Source organism: Cyprinodon tularosa, unplaced genomic scaffold (assembly GCF_016077235.1).
Source record: "Cyprinodon tularosa strain WSP-4 unplaced genomic scaffold, ASM1607723v1 ctg311, whole genome shotgun sequence".
Taxonomy (NCBI): domain Eukaryota; kingdom Metazoa; phylum Chordata; class Actinopteri; order Cyprinodontiformes; family Cyprinodontidae; genus Cyprinodon; species Cyprinodon tularosa.
The window spans coordinates 562,271-583,081 of NW_024039021.1; the positions used below are offsets into that span (position 1 = coordinate 562,271).

Sequence of the window (20,811 nt, forward strand, 5' to 3'; positions counted from 1 at the left end):
TATGATCAATGTCACAATCAGCCTCAATCATAATATAATCAGCAGTCAATTAGTCAGCATTCACCCACACAATGAAATGAAATGCATGCAATCATGTAGTGCAACATCCAACAAACTTTAGTATGCTTTATTCAGAGTAAATATCAAACTTCTAAACAAGGTCTGCCGAGATATTCCAATTAAGGAAGAGTTTCTTTACTTTTCCTTCCTCCCTCCGATATGGAGTTGAATTGGACCAGTCTTCATAGAGAAAACGTGTTGTGTCCCCAGTTTCTCTATTTCTTTCTGCAATTCTCTCAAAATCTCTCAAGAAGTTCAGTACAGTCCATGAAGGGGAACAACAGCAAAAACCTGTTAGGGTCCAATCCAGACCCTAACAGGGCTATGAGAGGTCTGTGATGACTGCTTTGCCACAGACAAGCCAAACCTCCTAAAGCAGAAGATTTAGTTTTCTTCTTTAACTTAGTTTTATCTAAATCCAGATCTCCTGTAAAAATTCACAGCCAAGGGTAAGAAAACACAGTGAAGTTTACTTTTTTCCAAATGATTCATAGCATTTTTAATAATAATTCAATTTTATTGTCATTACACTCTCACAAGTACAGAGCAATGAAATAAATTCTCTGCATTTAACCAGTGGCGGTTCTAGACAAAAATGTACAGGAGGGGCCCCGCGTGTTTCCATGGGGGAAAAGCTTGAAATAAAAAAACAGAGCAAAGGATTCAAATATATTAAGATAGCTGCATGAAGTGAAATTTCTATTCAATTAGGTATAATTAAAATTCCATGTCTTATATTCAGGAATTTTACATATTTTTTTTACTTAATTTAAGTTAAAATTACAGTTTTCTATAAAATCTGAATTAGAACTCAAGAAAAATGGATACATTCAGCGGTAAAAATTAGAGTATTTTCTTTTTGTTTAAACAAAACATTTAGCAGATGAAAACTGGGATCCTATCTCAATTCCACTGAAGCTATCACATTTTTTTTTCGATAATTAAACAGAGTTTGTAAAGAAAAAAAAAAGAAATAGATCCAAAGGACCTATCAGTAACCATGACAGCACATATCATCACTAGAATTTCTCAAGTATTATGTCTACAGTACCTGTCTAGAACTGCCCATGCATATAACCCATCCCCTTGGGGAGCAGTGGGATGCCATGGTGCAGCACCCAGGGAGCAGTGTCTGGTTAAGGGTCTTGCTCAGGGAGCCAGAGTGGCAGTCTGTGGGAATGGGGGCTTGAACTCACAACCTCAGGATTCAAAGCCCTATGCCCTAACCACTAGGCTGCTACTCACCAGTTAGTTGGTTTGATTTTTACTTTTTCAAACCATTATTAATATGTCATTGGGTTTGTTCTCTGAGTTTAATCCTTGCAGCTTTTATTCATGTTTTAAAATGTCTCCAAAGCCAGAGCCTAGGGTTAATTAGTCAATTTTTGGACCTGTGTTCCTCACTTATTCTTCCATTCGTACCTGTTTTCCTAACTCTCTAAGGTCTCAGTTGGCAGTATTCATCGAGTTCTCATTTTATTTCATTGTTTTCAGGCCTATTTACTGTTCCATCTGCCTTAAGGACTTCATTAGTCGTAGTCTTTAAACTCACCACATGGCTCCCAAAAGTCAGTCCGAAGCAGCTGTTCATAACAAACTCATAAAAAGCAGATTCTGCATATGTTCTCATTTAAATAACAGCAATAATGACTTTTGGGAATATTTATATAAAATATGAATACGTTATATTAAGGTTGGTACAAACATGAACTTAACTTTAAAGGTCCTTTAAAAGCAGAAGGACAATAACTTGCTAAACATGTCTGCTGAACCACTTAAAGGAATAGTACACCCAAAACATGATTAGCCTTCATTTTCTACTCACCCCCATGCTGAAAAACACTCTGGAGTACTTTTTTGATATCAAATGCATCTGGAGATCTGGGAGGCTTCTTGCTGTCTGCTGACATTCAAATAATGGAGGTCTATGGCGCCCGAGACAGAAAGGTCCATAAAAGTCCACAAAAAACGTGTCAATATTCCTCCATACTGCTCGTCCAATGTATTCCAAGTGTCCTGAGTGGGTAGCATCCAGAATTTACTCGAAACGAAGTCATTTAGAATGTTTTTAGAGCATAAACAGTAGTGTATAGGATTTCCTGAAAGCGCATGCGTGCGCGTTCACGAGTCTACGGAAGCCGGCAGACCAAACCAGATGAAAGTGCGCATTCAGCGTCTGCTCTGCCGATAATGCAAGCTTAGAAGAAGAAATGTGCTGTTTACCTGTGCAAAGAAAGAAACAACGAAAGAAAAATGTCTGAGGACTTCAGTGTTGAGGAAGAGCATGAGTTCTTTGCCGAGCTGAATGCGATGGTTTGGTCTGCCGGCTTCCGTAGCGTCGTGAACGCGCATGAACGCGCTTTCAGGAAATCCTATACACTACTGTTTATGCTCTAAAAACATTCTAAATGACTTCGTTTCGAGTAAATTCTGGATACTACCCACTCAGGACACTTGGAATACATTGGACGAGCAGTATGGAGGAATATTGACACGTTTTTTGTGGACTTTTATGGACCTTTCTGCCTCGGGCGCCATAGACCTCCATTATTTGAATGTCAGCAGACAGCAAGAAGCCTCCCAGATCTCCAGATGCATTTGAGATATCAAAAAAGTACTCCAGAGTGTTGTTCAGCATGGGGGTGAGTAGAAAATGAAGGCTAATCATGTTTTGGGTGTACTATTCCTTTAATGTTCTCTTGTTGCTCTTGTAAGGATGTTAATTTTCATGTCACTAAAGCTTCATGGCGACAATTATCCTGTTTAAAGATTTTTCTTAGTGATTTATGAAACAAATTCTCACGCCTTTCTTCATCCACAAAGCGTATTATTCCTACCAGATGTGCTTCATGCCATAACTCCCTGGAGCATATAGACAGAATGTGTCTGAACCAAGCAGCCCAGCTGAGAACCAAGCATGGCTTCTGTTTTATTTAGAAGATCCTCTTGATGTATGGCTGCACTGGTGTAACTAAATCACTTCTCTTAATGTAAAAAAAACAAAAAACATTAGTGATTTTATACTCCACCTCCTAAGAACTGGGAACATGCTCGTACTGAGCCTCATAAAGCTTTAAAACATTCCAGGACTTTGGCTGAGAAACATCATGAGGCATTTGTTTTTGGTCGTTGTCTGTCTGTTGCTGTTTCTGCAGCAGGCTCAATCCAGGAGAGATGAGAGTTGCAAGCCAGTAACAGCCAGCTTTTGTCAAGGTTTGGGATATACTTCTACTCCTCACCCAGATGGGATCCAAGGATTCAGCCTGCAACAAATCCGCAAAATAGTGGAGACTGCTTGCTCACCTCACATCGCAACAGTCATATGTCGCGTTGTTGTACCTGAATGTGGTTCAGAAAATGAAAGCAGGAAGAAGCCCTGCCGAGCGCTCTGTGAGAAGGTCAAGAAGGATTGTCAGTCCCCTCTAAGTGCAAAGTGGCTGTTCTGGCCATATAAGCTACGATGTGACTCTTTACCAGAGTCTAACTGTGTGCAGGTAAGCATAACATGACTCAGTTTTCACTTTGAGTTATCAGAGGAGACTGTGTTTCAAATTATAAACCCATTTTGCCTTCAACTGTATGGTTTATTAAATGTGGGACCTAACTTTATGCCAGGCGTCTTCAACTTAGGTCCTCAGGAGTTACTGTCTTATAACCTTTTTTTGCATCACTGTATAAAGCACCAAAATAAAACGAATAGATATGTGAAAAGTCTTTGCAGAGCATGATAACAGGGTGAAGACGTAAAACGAGCATTTCACTTGCTTGTTTTGGAGCAAGGTTGCATCTAAAAGTGTGTGAAAAGATGGATTATTAAACATACATTGGTAATTCAGAAAAAGTATTTAGTCAGCCACTGATTGTACATGATCTACTTAGAAAGATGAAATAGGTCTGCACATTTCAGCATATATGTTTACTTCAACTATGAAAGACAAAGTTGGAAAAAAATTCAAAACATTTGGAAGGATTTTTTAATAATTTATTTGTGAATTATGATGGAAAATAAATATTTGGTCAAAACAACCAAGAAAGATGTCTGGCCCCTCAGAGACCTGTAAATTCTTTAAGAAGCGTTATACATTTTGAACTCCTTATATTCAAAGAAGAACCTGTTGAAAAGCCTCAAACAGTCAGACTCCAAACTCCAAACAGAACGGCCAAAACCAAAGAACTGTTATCAGGCTGGGAAGCGTGAATCTACAACAGCAAGCCGGCAACCCAAATCCAATGCACTCATTTTGAGCCATTGAAAATTACAATTAATAAGTAATAACTATTAATTTATCTTATTATTATTGTTATATATGCATAATAAATATGTTTAACTTGTTCTGTTATGTACATTATCTGATACAATGATGTGGAAAAAGGGAGGTTTTATTCAGAAATGTGTTTTTTTTTTTTTTTTTTTTTTTGGTTTTAATTTTAATTTTACACTACTTCTCCAGCCTTTGTAAACTTCTGTTCCCAGAGTACTGAAGATGCTGAGAGCTCCTCTCCTGGATGAGGTGTTGTTATTATACCCGAATTTGAACAAGCATTCCAAGGTCCTGGATTGGCATAATCAGTCTGCAGACCTAAACCCCATAGAAGATATGTGGAGGGAGTTGGCAGTCGGGCTGCAGTGGGTAGCACTGTTTGCAGCAATAAGGTTCAGGGTTCGGTTCCCGGCCCGGGGTCTTTCTGCATGGAGTTTGCACGTTCTCCCTGAGCATGCGTGGGTTCTGTCCGGGTACTCCGGCTTCCTCCCACAGCCCAAAAAACATGACTGTTAGGTTAATTAGGATCTCCTTAGGTGTGGGTATGTGTGAATGGTTGTTTGTCCTGTTTGTCTCTGTGTTGCCCTCCGATGGACTGGAGACATGTCCAGGGTGAACCCCGCCTCTCCCCGTTGACAGCTGGAGATAGGCACCAGCCCCCCTGGCTTCCCCGCTTGGGATTAAACGTGACGGAAAATGGATGGACGGGTGGATTTGACAGTCTGTGTTACCCAAAACTTCCCTGCTCTAGTGGAGAGGGATGGGATGGGTCAAAATAGGAGCTACAGTGTGAGCAAACCTGATGAAGTTACAGGAATCAGGAAGGTTATGCACCAAAATTTTGAGCTGTACTTTTGTTACTGACTAAATACTTATTTTTCCATTATAATTTAAAAATCATTTTTTTTTTAATCCTAAGATGTAATTTTTCTTTTTTTTATGTTGTCTCTTATGGTAAAGTGAGCCTATGATATGAAAACTACAGACCTCTCTTATTTTTTTTAAGTGGAAGTACATGCATCAGCTGACTGAATATTTTTTGCCCCACTGTGTCGTTGTGCAAGCATTAATAGCATATTGATGATAATGCAAACCATGCTTTAGGTGTTGTTTTTTTATTGCATGATTAACTCATTGAAATCAAGACTCAATATAGTATCAAAGTAGACAGGAGAAATAAGTTAAATGGTATTTATATTTGTACAACCTTCAGCTGTGAGGATTGTGTTTGTGACTGAGACACACTGTTTACTAATGGGGTTTATCCCATTATCAAGGCCTTTATGTGCCTCTGGTGAGGACAAGAAAAGCTGGGAAGACTACCAGTTCCCAACCTCACCTTTCAAGGGCCTTTATCTCACTTGCCGAGACTCACTGGCTCCCAAATCCCACCTTTTCCTTGCATTATTGCTAAAACCTTTGTTTATTTGGCATCTGGTATAAAACTAGATGTTTTTAACCAAAAGAACTCAACTATATCATAATATCATACTCTTTTTCTGCTCTACCAGGGTCAAGAAACTTTTGTTACTGAAGCTCCACCACCAACATGTCAGCCTATCACTGCCCGACTCTGCACTGACCTGCCTTACAGAGAGACCTTCCTGCCAAACAGTCTGGGTCACCGAACCCAAGATGTGGCAGCCCGGGAGATGGACAAGTTCGGCCCATTTTTGAAACCTGAATGCTCTCCTTACCTGAAGCCTTTCCTCTGTTCGGTGTACACGCCCAAATGTGTCTCGGCAAAACCTCAATCTCCTTGCAGAAAACTTTGTGAGCTTGCACGTTCTGAGTGTGCTTCACGGATGAGAAGCTCCGGCTTTCAATGGCCAGACTCCTTAAAGTGTGAATCCTTTACTAGCGGGTCCTGTGAAGAGGTATGCTTGGCTTCTTGTAATTGTAGTTACTAAATTGTTGTTTTGACATAATGTAGAAAGGCCTTTCCTTCAAAACAAACAATATGTTTACATTAGAGATACAAACTGCTTATTTGAATCGTTGTTTTGATATCAGTTGCAACACAGTCTTAAAAAGTTTGGAAAAGTATTTTGTTACCTGTCTGGAGAAAAAAATTGTATTATATATAATTTTTTTTATGAAAAATGTATATATATATATATATATATACATGCTAATAGAAATCGATAGTCTTTAAATTGCTTCATCCTAATTATTATTGCTTTGAAGCGAGAAAATTAAGGATTTTTTTTTAAATCGCGTACTTAATATTTTGTTTCAAAAATTGGAGTTTACGTTTTTTTTCTGTTAGGGTTAAGTAATAAATGAATGTAATAAAGTTAGATTGAAAAAAAAAATGATAAAAAATAGTGATATTGATATTAGAGTCTTTAAGTAAATAAAAAAGAGAACTGATGGATAAATGATTATTTAAAATTTTCAAAAGGATTTTTAAACTTTTTTATGGGGAATCTTAGACAGAGTTTATGGCTGGATATGTATGTGAGTAGCTGGGTCAAAAAAAAAAAAGAGCTAAAACTTACTTCTTTAAACCTTCAATAATAAAAATACAGATATTAAGATTTACCTTGTTAAAAAATAAAATCCTCATATAGTGGAGGATTATTTTTTCCAGATTTGACAAACCTAAATGTTATTAATGTTAATGTAAAGCTGACATAAGTTGCTCTAACATAATAATCATCAAATTCCCTTTACGAAAATACAACATTTTAAAGCCAGAGATCTTATATTGTTGTACAATAATTGATTGAAAAACACTGATAATAAGTGTAATTATGTAATATGTTTCATTTCTCAAACTGAGTCTGGAAAACATGGTGTCCTAAAATAAAAAAAATGTACTAACCTTGTTTAAAGGTCTTACTGTAAATGGATTATGTAATGAGTTCTTTGTAAAAACCCAGCAAATTACCTCTAAAAGTGTTTTTGTGCCCACTTCTAGCTGCCAGGCTTAAACCGCCACTTTCTCCAGGAGGGTGGTGACTCACAAAGATCACAATCACGACCAGATGTTCAGCCTGCTTCACGGCTTTCGGTCAGCCGGGATGGAATTTCCCAGAACAGAGCTCCTGCTGTGAGACAGCTTTGGTTTTATTGCATGTTGAGCATCGTTTTGTTTCGTGACCTGTGGTCTTAAACAAGCACCTTATTTGTAAAAAGTCTATTGGTAGAATCTTTCTCCACCTCCCAAGAAAAGCAGCAGACTAAGCTGAAGCTTCAGGATACAGACTGTAGTCGAGAGCCATGAAACATTTTTTCTTAGTTGTTCTGTTCATGCAGGTTTTTCCTTCACAAGTGCAACCTGGGAGAGATGACAGTACAAGCTGCAAGCCAATGACAACCAGTTTTTGTGGAGGTGTGGGATACAAAACTACCCGTCATCCGAATGGACTCCAGGGCTTCAATTTACACCAGATTGGCCAGATTGTGCAGACAGCCTGTTCACCACATGTCGATATTCTCATGTGTCGTGCTGCCTTGCCAGAATGTGGCTCAGGAGATGGGAGTCAGGTGAAGCCATGCAAGGCTCTCTGTGAAAGGGTCAAGAAGGATTGTGATCCTATATTAACAAATAAGCGGCTCACCTGGCCAACGCAGCTTCGGTGTGAAAATCTCCCACAGACTGACTGTATTCAGGTAAACATTTGTCTTATATCTATGTAGAGGATTTTCTTTATTGAACTGCTTTTATAGAGAATGCTATTTTAGCTTGTAAATGAACTATAGATGTGCAAAACATTTGAAATAAGACCTTAAAACCCTGGTTGAAGTCAACTTTAAAGATACCTGCAACCTGGCATTGAATAGGTTATTATGGTGCTCGTGCCCAAGGAGTTAATACTCCTTATTTTTTTACAGGTTGTCACCACTATAATTTTCAATGCAGTTTATTTCGGTTTTATATCAACAATAAAAACAATTATATATTTCAGGAAAATATAAAACAACCTAAATATAAAAGTTAGAGGAAAACAGGTAAGACAGAAAATGTAAATACTATTAGAAAAAATAAAACACCCTTAGAAAAAACTGGGTATGCTTATTAAAAATATATATTGTAGTTTGTATATTTCACAGCTTTATGGAAGAAGCTGTTTTTAGGTCTGTTTGTTCTGAATATTGTGCTGCTGTACTGTTTTCCTAATGAAGGTTTTACCAACAGAGCATTGCCTGGGTGCATAAACCGAGTACAGAATACACTTAGACTTAGACAGATTTTATTTTTCATTTTGTCATTTTGTTTACACCAGTGAAAAACAAAAAAAAAATTTCGTTTGGAACAGCTCTCTGGACAATTTCTTTTTTTTTTAAAGTGCAGCCTTGAAAAATAGTAAAAACAAACAAAAAGATATATATATATATATATATATATATATATATATATATATATATATATAAACCTTAATATAAACATATGACTGTAAATCTACAGTTCTAACACTTTTTTTTAGCTTATTTATTAGGTTAAAGCAGAGATGGGAAGTAACGAAGTACAAATACTTCATTACTGTACTCAAGTAGATTTTTCTGATATTTTTACTTTACTTTACTACTTATTTTTATGGCGACTTTTTACTTCTACTCCTTACATTTTTACACAAATATCTGTACTTTCTACTCCTTACATTTAAAAAAATTGGCTCGTTACTTTAGTTTTGAATCATTTCAATGGAGTTACCGTTATTATTTTTCACGTCATCAATACCAAATTCAATCTAATTGGATGGGAATCTACGTTGCATTTGACGCACCACTACAAGATGAATCGACAGATTAGGCGGTATTCATTTGCGGCAAATCATTGCAGCTTGGTGGCGGTGGCGTTAGCATAGTAGCATGGACGACGAGATGATTGAAAATGAACACAACGGAGATCTAGTCCTATTGGCAGACATCCATTTAAAATGTAGGCAACGGCATGAAAAAAGTGGTTTCTACTTTTACTTTTATACTTTAAGTAAATTTACAAGCCTGTACTTTGTTACTTTTACTTGAGTAAAGAAGTTTAATCAGTACTTCCACTTTTACCAGAGTATTTTTTAACACAAGTATTTGTACTTTTACTCAAGTACGGAAAGTGAGTACTTTTGCCATCTCTGGGTTAAAATAACGCAGATTTTATTGTTTTGGGGAAAAAAATTAGTATAGCATAGATATGGCTGCCTTGAGCCAGTATTATAGTTAGCACAGCTTTTGCTGCTGTACAGCTTAAGTCTACAGATTGTCTGTGCAAGCTTTAGACATCTACAGACTAAACTTTGTGTTTGTTTGTTTTTTTGCAAAATGTCTAAATTAAAAATTGTGCCACTATTTCCTCATTAATTTTAGGTCCAGAGTTATACAAAGCCGCTATAACACATAAATATGGTTTAAAAACGTTTTTTCCTACTGTCTTGTTTTCTTGTACAGTTCCAACCCTTTTGCAGCCTCTAAGAAGTTATCCTCCACAATTTCTCAGTAATTATGGCCTTTTAACATTATATTAAGTCCCACCAGATTCTCCTTACCATTTGATCTAAATATTGCACATACAATGATGCGTTGTGTGTAACCATGGGGATAGTGTTTCCGGAGTATTGGGCTCATTTGACCTGAACAAATTGTAAATCTAAGAGATCTATTGAGAAGCTGTGGAAACCTTACATTGATGCTCACAACTCAAACATTTGCAAATATAAAAACAGCCTTCAATTATGCCGAGATATTCCCCAACCTGCAGGGGTTATTTAGCTAAGATTCTGAAAAGAAATGGTTTAGAGAGACTTTAGACGCTTTCAGATGCTGAATTTAATAAATAGTTAAAATTTTTCTTCTGACCCCAAAATTATATACTTTGTGTTGATCTATCTCATACAATCCTAGTAATCTAGACCTATGCATGTTAGTGTAAATACCTAAGTATGATAACTTTTACAAGTCAGTACCCTTTTTTAACCTTTTTAAGTGATTGATGGACGGATGGACAGACAGATGGATGAATTATGTTTTTCATTTCAAACTGTTTTATTGAGGAAACATACATGAAAATTCAAACATCAACAATACAAATTTGCCTGTTTTTTTATGTTAACATGAAACATAAAGATAACACAAAGTCAAAACAAAACAAAAGTGGCATAAATAAACATAAACACTCTCAGAAACACTATCTATTGTTCTATCTATTGAATGTATTTTAATTATTTTGTTAAGAAAACTGTATGCTTTCCAGATGATGAATTATGTTTTTCTTTGTTTTTGTTTTGCCCTCAGGGTCCACCTGCCGCTGTCGGACAGACCCCCACAGGAACATGTCAGCCGATCACAGTTTCCATTTGCGAAGATGTTTCCTACTCAAATACTATCCTCCCCAATATTCTAGGTCACAAATCCCAGGAAGAGGCAAAGCTAGCAATACAACAGTTTGTCCCACTAATAAAGGTTGAATGCTCTCCTCATCTTAAGCCATTCTTGTGCTCAGTCTTCACACCTCAGTGTGTGTCAGGAAGAGCCCAGCCTCCGTGCAGGACTCTCTGTGAACAGGCGCGATCAGGCTGTGGGAGACTGATGAACAGTTTAGGCTCTCCATGGCCTGAAGCCTTAAAGTGTGAATCCTTCACCACTGAGTCCTGCGAAGAGGTAAGGATGCATTCTTTGTCATTAAAATTTAGAGCCATGTTCTCACGAGGATGATACAAGCAATCTTTAATCATATTTCCATTAATCCAGCCTTCACGTATCAACATTCTTGGAACATGTCAACCCATGACTTCCACTATGTGCCAAGACATGCCTTATAAGGAAGCCTTTCTGCCCAACAGTCTCGGCCACAAAACGCAACAAGAGGCAAACTTAGCATTAGATGACTTTGAGCCACTTGTTCAGCTCCAATGCTCCGCTCATTTGAAGCCTTTCCTGTGCTCCGTCCACCTTCCAAAATGTGCGTCTGGGATGAGACTACCACCCTGCAGGACAGTCTGTGAGCAGGCTCGATCCGGCTGCGAGCCTCTGATGAACAGGTTTGGCCTAAACTGGCCAGAGAAACTGAAATGTGAAGCATTTTCCACAGAGTCATGCGAACAGGTATGTCTTTTTATTCTCTCTTTAGTGTCTTCTTAGCACTTTCTGTTTTTTCATCTAAGATTATATTAAAGCTACAGTGTGTAATAATTACAGGGATATACAGTCAGAAATGTAATATATTATACATAACTATGTTATTTATCATCATCTACGAGCTCAGCCTCTTAACCTTAGAATTCGTTATTTATAATTACATAGGAGTGGGTCTCGCAGCCATGGAGGCAGACATCTTTGCACTACGGCAGCGCAGAGCCAACAAACTAGCGATTGCGAGATCGCCAAAACGTCACAACGATGTAGAAAAAATAACGGGTATATTTATTATCTTAAGTCTACATGAAGTCTATACCCTACACAGACTAATGAAATACTGTAAAATTATCTATGTAAACAAACCTCATCACTTGAGATGGTAGGTGATGCTGAAAATTACACACTTAAGCTTTAAGGTTTCTGTCACACACACGAGCTTACCTTATAATATAAATGATCAGGGGACTAATTTGTCAAACTTGCTTTGCACAAAATATTACATTACACATTACACTACACGTGCATCACTTTCCAAACAAAGGTTATGATTAGTCAAAAACAAACTTGCTGTGGTAACATTTGGTCCCTCACACCAACTCCTTGCATAACCCTTTGAGGAAAGGGAGAAAGAAGACACTGATGGTGAAGAACTGAAGCCAGATAAAGGCCTCTCAACATCACTTTATGTAAAACATTAATCGGAAATCCGCCTCATTGTATGCATTCAATTCTACTGGTTAATTCATGTTTGCACAGGTCAAACTACACATGAGGACCAAATTTAAATAGATAAAAAAGGCATAGGAGCACCTCAAATCCTTAATTAAAGCTCAAACAATATTTAAAGGCTTTCTTATCATTTCATTCCTTCTGATCACCAGTTAGAGTCGTACCAAAGATCAATACATACATTTAACCAGTTGTGAGGCATTCAAACTGCTGTAAACATTTTAATACCGCTGTTACACCCGTGTGTAATGGTGAGCGATGGATGCTGCTATGATGGAGGATGTTGGAAATGGGAGAATAAGGAGGAAACATTTTTTCAGGTTCCCTGACACATCATAATGATTTTATCAGACAATCAGATTCCGGAGGTCAGTGAGCACTTCTCCAATGCACAAAAAAACCGAAGGATGGCAGGGTGCACAGTACTAAAAGAATATAAATAAACAGGGAAACTAGCATTTAATGGTGCTGTGCAGTTAACTACTTTTTTAAGTTTATTTTATCAAATAACTTTCATAATCTTTTCTATGTTGTTTTGTGAAAACACATGCAACTGGCTGCGTGTGACAAATCAAATTGTGATTCAAATTCAAATAATGGCCAACCAGTTAATATGGGATAAGTTCACAACAACTATAATTCAAAATGTAATAATTTAGTAACAAAATAATTCAACTCCAAGTCAAACATATTTCTGTTAAAGCTCAACAAAATACTATGTGCATAGACGTAAAAATGGCTTTAAATCAATCAATAAAATGATGCAATCCTATTACAATTTGACATTAATTTTACAACAGATAACCTAAGATTAGTTTGTAATTAGGTGAAATTAAAAATCAAATTTAAATCAGCCAATGTGATGTCTTTATGGGAGTGTTTTGTAGAGGGGGTGGTGCAGCAGTTTGGAGAGTGAACCATTTTACCCCACTACAACGACAACTCAGCCAGAGAAACAATTGCATCTAAAAAAAAACTTTCAGAGGCATAGACCAGTATCAGATATTGCAGGCTAACATAGAATTCAAACAACTCCCTCTTCCTAAAGGGCGGACCTTTTCTTCTGGTTCAAGATACATGTTTTCTAAGCCAAAACAAGTTTTCAGGGGTACTATATAAAGCTTCACACTCAATGCTATTTCTGATATTTTGAATTGAAAAAGTTTCCTGGATGGGAAGCAAAACGTCTTCAAACTTGGAAACAAAGTCCAGCGGATTTTTTTTTTACTTTTTGGACATACCATACACGGTTTCTAATCTAACTTTATGAAACCAAAGCCCACATGATAAGGAATACATTAATTTAATTTGCACATTTGAAGGAATTGATAAAAGCTAAACAGTTAGAGGCAATATAGAGGCCCCGTGTCCTCACTAAGACTAAGAAAGTAGAGCACATCACCCCAGTTCTAAAGTCCTTACACTGGCTCCCTGTATCTCAGAGAATAGACTTTAAAATACTTCTGTTAGTCTATAAATCTCTGAATGGCTTAGCACCTAAATACATCACAGACTTGCTATCAGTGTATCAACCCTCCAGACCACTCAGGTCTTCTGGCTCCAGCCTGCTCTGCATACCTAGAACCAGAAATAAACATGGAGAAGCAGCATTTAGTTCCTATGCTCCACTTATCTGGAACAAACTTCCAGAAAACTGTAAAAGTGCGGAAAGCCTGATTTCCTTTAAATCAAGACTAAAAACACATTTGTTTAGATTGCCTTCCACTGTTCTAGTTAAACAGTTCAACTGAAACATCATTAGCTCAACTTTTTTATTTTCTTTAGACCAACTGTTTTTAATATTCTTTTTTGTTTCTGCATTTTTTAATTTATTTTTTCCCTACTTGCTTTGCTTCTGTTTTATTTTCCTATGTTTTAATCATGTAAAGTACTTTGCATTGTCTTTGTACTGAATTGTGCTATACAAATACATTTGCCTTGCCTTTGCCTTGCCTTACAGGAAGTTCTGAGTATAGGAGGCAGTTTTTTAGGGACTTCATGTAAGAATGTTGTCATTAAAGAACATAACTTTAGTTAAGACTAAGAAATCTTTATCTTTAGCATTTTTTTATGTAACCTGATGAATGTCTGATTTCATATGTTGGGCTACATTCTTTATTGTGCATCTAGAGATGTAAACTATTGTTAGTGATATAACCTGTTGCAACTATTGTGAAATTTGACTTAAATACGTGCCACTGATATAATTTGAGGGCAGAATCAAGAATTAATTACAACCATTTATCTAATTTTAATGAAATGTTACATTTTGCAATAAATATTTCTGCTAATTGAAGTGTTTCCCTATTTTTAAATTAATAGGAATGACTATTGGAACTAAATGTTTTTACCACTTAGTTTTGTTCTTGTGGGCAAAACTGTTAAAGAAATGCAAAAAAAAGTCTGTTTACATTTGTGTCTGCAGTACGGAGTGAGAAGCACCATGGAGATGTGCGAGCCAATCTCTATACCGATGTGCCAAGGCCTGTCCTACAACCAGACCATCCTCCCCAATCTTCTTGGCCACACAAGTCAAAGGGAGGCGGTGATGAAGATGTCTTTCTTCAACTCGATTGTGCAGACTGTGTGCTCTGCAGACATACAGCTGTTTCTGTGCAGGGTGTATGCCCCAGAGTGTGTGGAGGGCCGAGCGCAGCGCCCATGCAAGTCATTCTGTGAAAAAGCCAGAAGAAACTGTGAAGGTTTAATAAGCAACTTTGGAGTCTCCTGGCCAAACGAGCTGAACTGTAATGCATTCCCAGACGACATGTGCATATCAGTAAGACGTGAATGCTAGACTATTGAGAACTTTTTCCTAATTGATAGATCTTTTTAATTTGCATGTTTAACTGTTTTCTTTTTCTCTCCCTCAGGAAGACAACAGAAAGGAGGTAATTTTACCCTTAAATCCTTTTATAAATCTTTATCTTCTTCATAGAAATTGTAAAAGAGATTTGTGGGGGACTTTAGTGAATTTGCTACAGTCGGTGTGTGCAGGAGAGAAAAAAAAGGATTGAACTTTTCACACGAGTTTTCAATATTAATACCAACAATGGTCTTAATAATAATTAGTGTTGCACCGATACCAGCATCAGGCACTAAAATGGTGGTATCGGTATTGGCGAGTACCGACAAATAGGGCACCGATACCATATTGAGAGCCAAAAGTTTATCCAACTATTGTCACCCATTCCAGATAGGCAATAAAAAGTTCTAGTGGATTCCCTTTGTATTAGTCTTTTTCCAGCTTCTCAAAGGTAGGCAGAAGCTTGACAAAGCCATTATGGCAATTGTTTTACATCCAAGTAGACTGCAGTTCTTCATATACACACACATCAATTTCAAGCAGATGGTTTCAGTATGGTATCGGTATTGGCCAATACTGCACAGCCAGAAATCAGGCCCAAAAAAAGGCCATTGGCGCAACAATAATAATTAATTTTATTGTTCTCACATTGGAGAAATATATCTCCGCATTTAACCCATCCCCTTGGGGAGCAGTGGGTTGCCATCGTGGGGCATCCGGTGGAGGGTCTTTGCTCAGGGACCCATAGTGGCAGTCTGTGGAAGTGGGGCTCAAACTCAGAACCTCAGGATTCCAAACGCAATGCCCTAACCACTAGGCTGATACTCACTCTACTTATCAATACTGGGATCAATAGGAGAGGATAGGATCCTATCCACCCTCCTCTACTTTGTTCTAGCTGGAAATATTTGATCTATAGGGAAATAATTTCTAAAAGTACATTTCACTTATTGTTTAATTTTTTTTTTTTACTCATAAAAAGCTAAACTAAGGAGAAACCAAAGCAAGCATAGATTTATATATATAAGCAAGATTAGGCTATTTTTAAATTTACTGAAAAATAATCCAAAATACCAAAATAAGCTACAAAAATAATATGAGGATATCTTTTTTATAAAGTCAATCAACATTTAAGAAGAGAATAATCTGCTATCCTGACACCTAGTGGTATAATTGCTGGATTTCTCAGTTTATCAAATTATTCTCCAGTAAAAAGTTTGACGCCACTTTGCTTTATTTCGCTTACAGCATTCGCATCGCAACCAGACTGACAAGTCCAACATAAAATGTGTTTATCAGTGTCTTTCTCCTCTTTTTCAGATGCTGAGAGCTGAAGATGTTCTTGCTAAACTAAATTCTGGTGGCTATACAGTCAGTGGCAAATGTCAGTTTGTATTCATTGTTTTAAAATATATAGAGAAAAGGAGCAGTTTTACTAATCTTTGTTTTTATTGTTTGAACACAGCTCTTACTCTAAAGACTGCACACCTGCTGTTGGTACTGATGGATGTATCCTTTTAAATGAATATGTGGGATTCTTTTAAAACAATTGTGGATATTTTTTTTAAGATTTGCTCCAAAATATGCTGGTAGAATCCATCTGGATTTCTTTCAGCAACCTACCTATATAGACGAATCACTCAACAGTAGTACTTCAGTAAAAATATTTATACTCTCAGTTTTAACCAATTGCAAGTAAAAGTTACTCGGTCAAACATCTACTCAAGTTAAAGTATTAAACTACTCACTTTTGAAAGTATTTAGGTATGCAAAAGTACATTGTTATGGTTAGAAGATGACTCTGAACCAGAGCAACTACAGAGGCAGGTTGTAGGTTTAAAGGTTTATTGAAAAGGATAGTGGGTCCGTACAAGAAGCTGTGTGGTCTGGTCTGGTTCTTCTGGGCTTCTGCTGAGAAGATGAGGAGACTGGCAGAGATGGGAAGTATTTGTACTTCGTTACTGTACTCAAGTAGATTTTTCTGATATTTTTACTTTACTTTACTACTTATTTTTATGGCGACTTTTTACTTCTACTCCTTACATTTATACACAAATATCTGTATTTACTACTCCTTACATTTTAAAAAATTGGCTCGTTACTTTAGTTTTGAATCATTTCAATGGAGTTACCGTTATTATTTTTCACGTCATCGATACCAAATTCAATCTAATTGGATGGGAATCTACGTTGCATTTGACGCACCACTACAAGATGAATCGACAGATTCGGCGGTATTCATTCACGGCAAATCATTGCAGCTTGGTGGCGGTGGCGTTAGCATAGTAGTATGGACGACGAGATGATTGAAAATGAACACAACGGAGATCTAGTCCTATTGGCAGACATCCATTTAAAATGTAGGCAACGGCATGAAAAAAGTGGTTTCTACTTTTACTTTTATACTTTATGTAAATTTACAAGCCTGTACTTTGTTACTTTTACTTGAGTAAAGAAGTTTAATCAGTATTTCCACTCTTACCAGAGTATTTTTTAACACAAGTATCTGTACTTTTACTCAAGTACGGAAAGTGAGTACTTTTGCCATCTCTGGAGACTGGTGAATGAATGCAAACAGTTGCTGGTGGATTATGCTGGGCTGATAACTCACTGGAGAGAGGCTGTGGTCCGATCTTAGGGGGAGTGTCTCCAGTGGTCCAAGTGCTGGTCCAGTACTCTCTCCCTGGTTGATGGTTCGAAGGTGGACAGGCAGGTGAGCGCAGGCAGGAGGGCTGAGCGGTGGATCGTTCCGAGATCCCTCTCGGGTTCCTGGTTGCGTTCTGACGGGGATCCAAGGTCTGTGATTCCAGGCTGGGTTTCAGGGTCAGAGTCCAAAGTTCTGCAAAGAAGGTGCAAAAGCAGAGTTTAGACTAAGGTTTGAGTCGCAGGAACAGGACAAGGTTTGGTCTGTACCAACACTGAGGCGTTAACAAACTGACGCCCACCTCCTGGTTCCAGCTCCTTAAGAAGGATAGTAAGCAGCTCAGATGTAGTGCACCTGCCCGTCCATCCCTGCTGAGGAGAGAGAGAGAAAAAGCCTGGCCTGGACCCAGGGACCGGAGTATGACATACATACATTCAAAGCACTTGAGTATTCAAAAATACTAATTATATTATCTTATATCAGTACATTTGTGAATAATTTTAAAGGCGTTATTTTAAAGAATCTTGTAACTTTCAGAAACCACCTAATGTATTGATGCATAGAACCACCTGCTAGAGATTCAAAACCTTCAGTAAATAACTTCAGCATAAAAATGCCACAAAAAAACGGCAGCCATGTTGATTAGTGTTTCTTATTTAAAGCAAACCAAAAATAATTCAGGAGAGTCTTGATTCTCTTCACACTTTCACTATGGAATAAAGGTTTAAGGTTGAATCTATTACCACAAATAAACCACAACTCTGCTTTAAGACTCATCCTACTGAACAACTAGGTCAAATGGCAACAACTAACACCTTAGTAAAATTTTCAAATACAAATAATATCTGCCCTGGGTTTCTCACATGTTTGGAATGTCCTTAAATCTCTAAAACAGTGGAGTCCAAATTCAGTCATAAGGGCTGTTACGTTGCATGTTGAAATTTCTATGCAAAAAAGAAAAACAGCAACAGTGGATTACAAAGCTAAGCTGAGCCAGAAGGAACTAGCAGCTTCCTGCTAATGAAATGCAGTGAAAGTTAGAAAAAAATTACTCAAGTAAAGATACTCAAAATACGTCCTTAAGTACAGCAGTCAAGTACATTTACGGTACTTTGTTACTTCGCTCCACTGGATCTATCTGGGATCAATGGTATTACCATGGTGGATTAAATCATGTATTAAATTTATTCTTTTATAACTTTCAGGAGTTTTTGAAAGCTGAAAATGTAAAGTTTTGCAGGGTTGATCATCAATAGAATTAACATTTTATTATTAGAATCTGAATTACTTTATTTTTACATGATGATGATGATGTCAGATTTGAAGTACCCATGACTGATTTCTCTATTTAATAAGAAAAAGATGTGATTTTATTATGCTGCTGTATTAAAAGCAGTTAATCGTTATTTCTGTAATGCATTACTAATACACACCTGTCGTGCTGAACACTATTTTTGTTTTTGTTTTTACTAGATTAGGTGTGGATATATAATTATGGAGAAATGCAACTATGCGCGTCAAACTAAACAATAAGTAAATAAGGAGAAACCTTTATCAATGAATTATTTTAGATTTTAATATTTTTATTTCTTTAACCGTAGTTTTCAGGCAGATAAGACAGGAGACCTGGATGTGGTGGAGTTATTCAAACTGGAACATTACGTGGCTGTAATCAGGAGAGAATATGTGGAAAAATATGAGAGCAGGACTCCATCTGCTGTCACACAGCGCCAGATGAAAAATGCTGTTATTTCCCACGGTATGATGTAACAAATTGATATTTTATACATATTTGCAGCAAATGTGTTTTTTTTTTCCTGATTTCACAGATTTCCGAAGTAAAAATATTTTTGCAATTGTGCTGCTTGACCTTCTGTTTGTACATATTTTTCAGTAATATTATTGTAATCTAATTCCAGTTACATCAGTATTTTTTCTTTGTAAGGAAAACCTTTTTGTTTCTTAATCTGTTTATTGGACTAATCTCTAGTTTCTAATTTGCAGATTTTAATTTAGATGAGGAAACCTTCAGAGCGCTTTGGTTTGAATACGGCTCCAACGATGGAATTGATTATGACAGTTATGTTGCAGCCCTGACTAAACTTAAAATACTAAAAGGTACTTTTACTCTTGTCTGTTGCATCACTTGGTATTCTTTATGTCAAAACCCTTTAGAATTTATTAAATACTTTTGGAGTTGTGTTTTCTATAGTTTCATAAACTCCATGATGGTAGATATATATTAATGATTTTTCCTAGGTGAAAGTTTTAGACAAATTTTAAGGATGTGGTTCTTGTCTCAGATCGCTTTCAGGCTCATCTGCTAAATCTGTCATGTGACTGCAGGATTGCAAGCTTCTCCTTCAATCAGGTGAGATGACAAGTTTTTTAATCCAATATCAGTAATACCTCTGGTGGATGTTGCCCACTAATGTTAAAATCCTACAAATTTTAAATATAATGATAGGAAAATTGATATTTCAGCTTCAATATTCCATCTGATAATTATATTTCTTTTACAATTTAAGGGGAGAAATGGCTGTCAACTATGCTAAATCATATCAGAAATTATAATTGTGACACCTGCTGTCCTCTGGGGGGTATTGCATTAACATCAAAGTGCAAAAAGGGAGTTCTTGCATAACCCATTATGTTTTGATTAAAATCTAACATTTTGTTTTCTCTTTCAGTTCTTGAAATCAGCCATAGTATGAGGATCAGCAGAATTCGGCGAACTTCACAGCAATCAAATAATGCATTGCAGTCCCCAACCTCTGCTAGATGATTAATGATGTTTCAGGTCAGATATCAAATGTATATGGAAGAGGATTAGGGCCACTGAAAAAATAAAAGAAAGTTAAGTGATTTTTTAAACATTATTTCAGTTTAATATGGGGAAAAAAGTCAGAATTCTGACTTTTTTTCTCAGAATTATGAGTTTAATCTTATAATTCTGACTTTTTTCTCAAGATTCTGACTTTAATCTCAGAATTCTGACAGCTAACAAACATGTTAGCATCGAGCCGTAGCCATGTGTTTTAGAGACTAAACTAGCTCTCTTGTTTTAATCACCTTCTGCTCTTCCATTATTAAAATAGCATCACTGGGGACTACTTGGGCATGTAAAAAGTCACCTAATTCCACCATTTTCCACCAATGTGTTACTGGCCCTCCCAAACAACTCACATCTTTGTCAGTGAAGCTGAGAGCTCCAACGTCTCTTCCTACAGGGT

At 36.9% G+C, this 20,811-nt stretch overlaps 1 protein-coding gene across 1 annotated transcript; it reads left to right on the forward strand.

Annotated features, from left to right (window-relative positions):
• Nucleotides 1–3,051: 3,051 nt before the first annotated feature.
• On the forward strand, nucleotides 3,052–20,419 carry LOC119788210. The gene is made up of 14 exons (XM_038292406.1): nucleotides 3,052–3,554; nucleotides 5,834–6,199; nucleotides 7,246–7,377; nucleotides 7,584–7,940; nucleotides 10,557–10,922; nucleotides 11,013–11,366; nucleotides 14,554–14,907; nucleotides 15,002–15,019; nucleotides 16,255–16,318; nucleotides 16,400–16,443; nucleotides 19,187–19,337; nucleotides 19,583–19,696; nucleotides 19,882–19,949; nucleotides 20,269–20,419. Exons 1-14 carry the CDS (start codon nucleotides 3,168–3,170, stop codon nucleotides 20,290–20,292), a joined length of 2,799 nt encoding a protein of 932 aa, XP_038148334.1. The 5' UTR covers nucleotides 3,052–3,167; the 3' UTR covers nucleotides 20,293–20,419.
• Nucleotides 20,420–20,811: the final 392 nt, after the last annotated feature.

Coding starts and splice junctions, on each gene's coding strand:
- LOC119788210 (XM_038292406.1), top strand. CDS start 3,168: ATGAGGCATTTGTTTTTGGTCGTTGTCTGTCTGTTGCTGTTTCTGCAG. Junction 6,200..7,245: donor CTAGCGGGTCCTGTGAAGAG/GTATGCTTGGCT, acceptor GCCCACTTCTAG/CTGCCAGGCTTAAACCGCCA. Junction 16,444..19,186: donor TGCTGTTGGTACTGATGGAT/GTATCCTTTTAA, acceptor CGTAGTTTTCAG/GCAGATAAGACAGGAGACCT.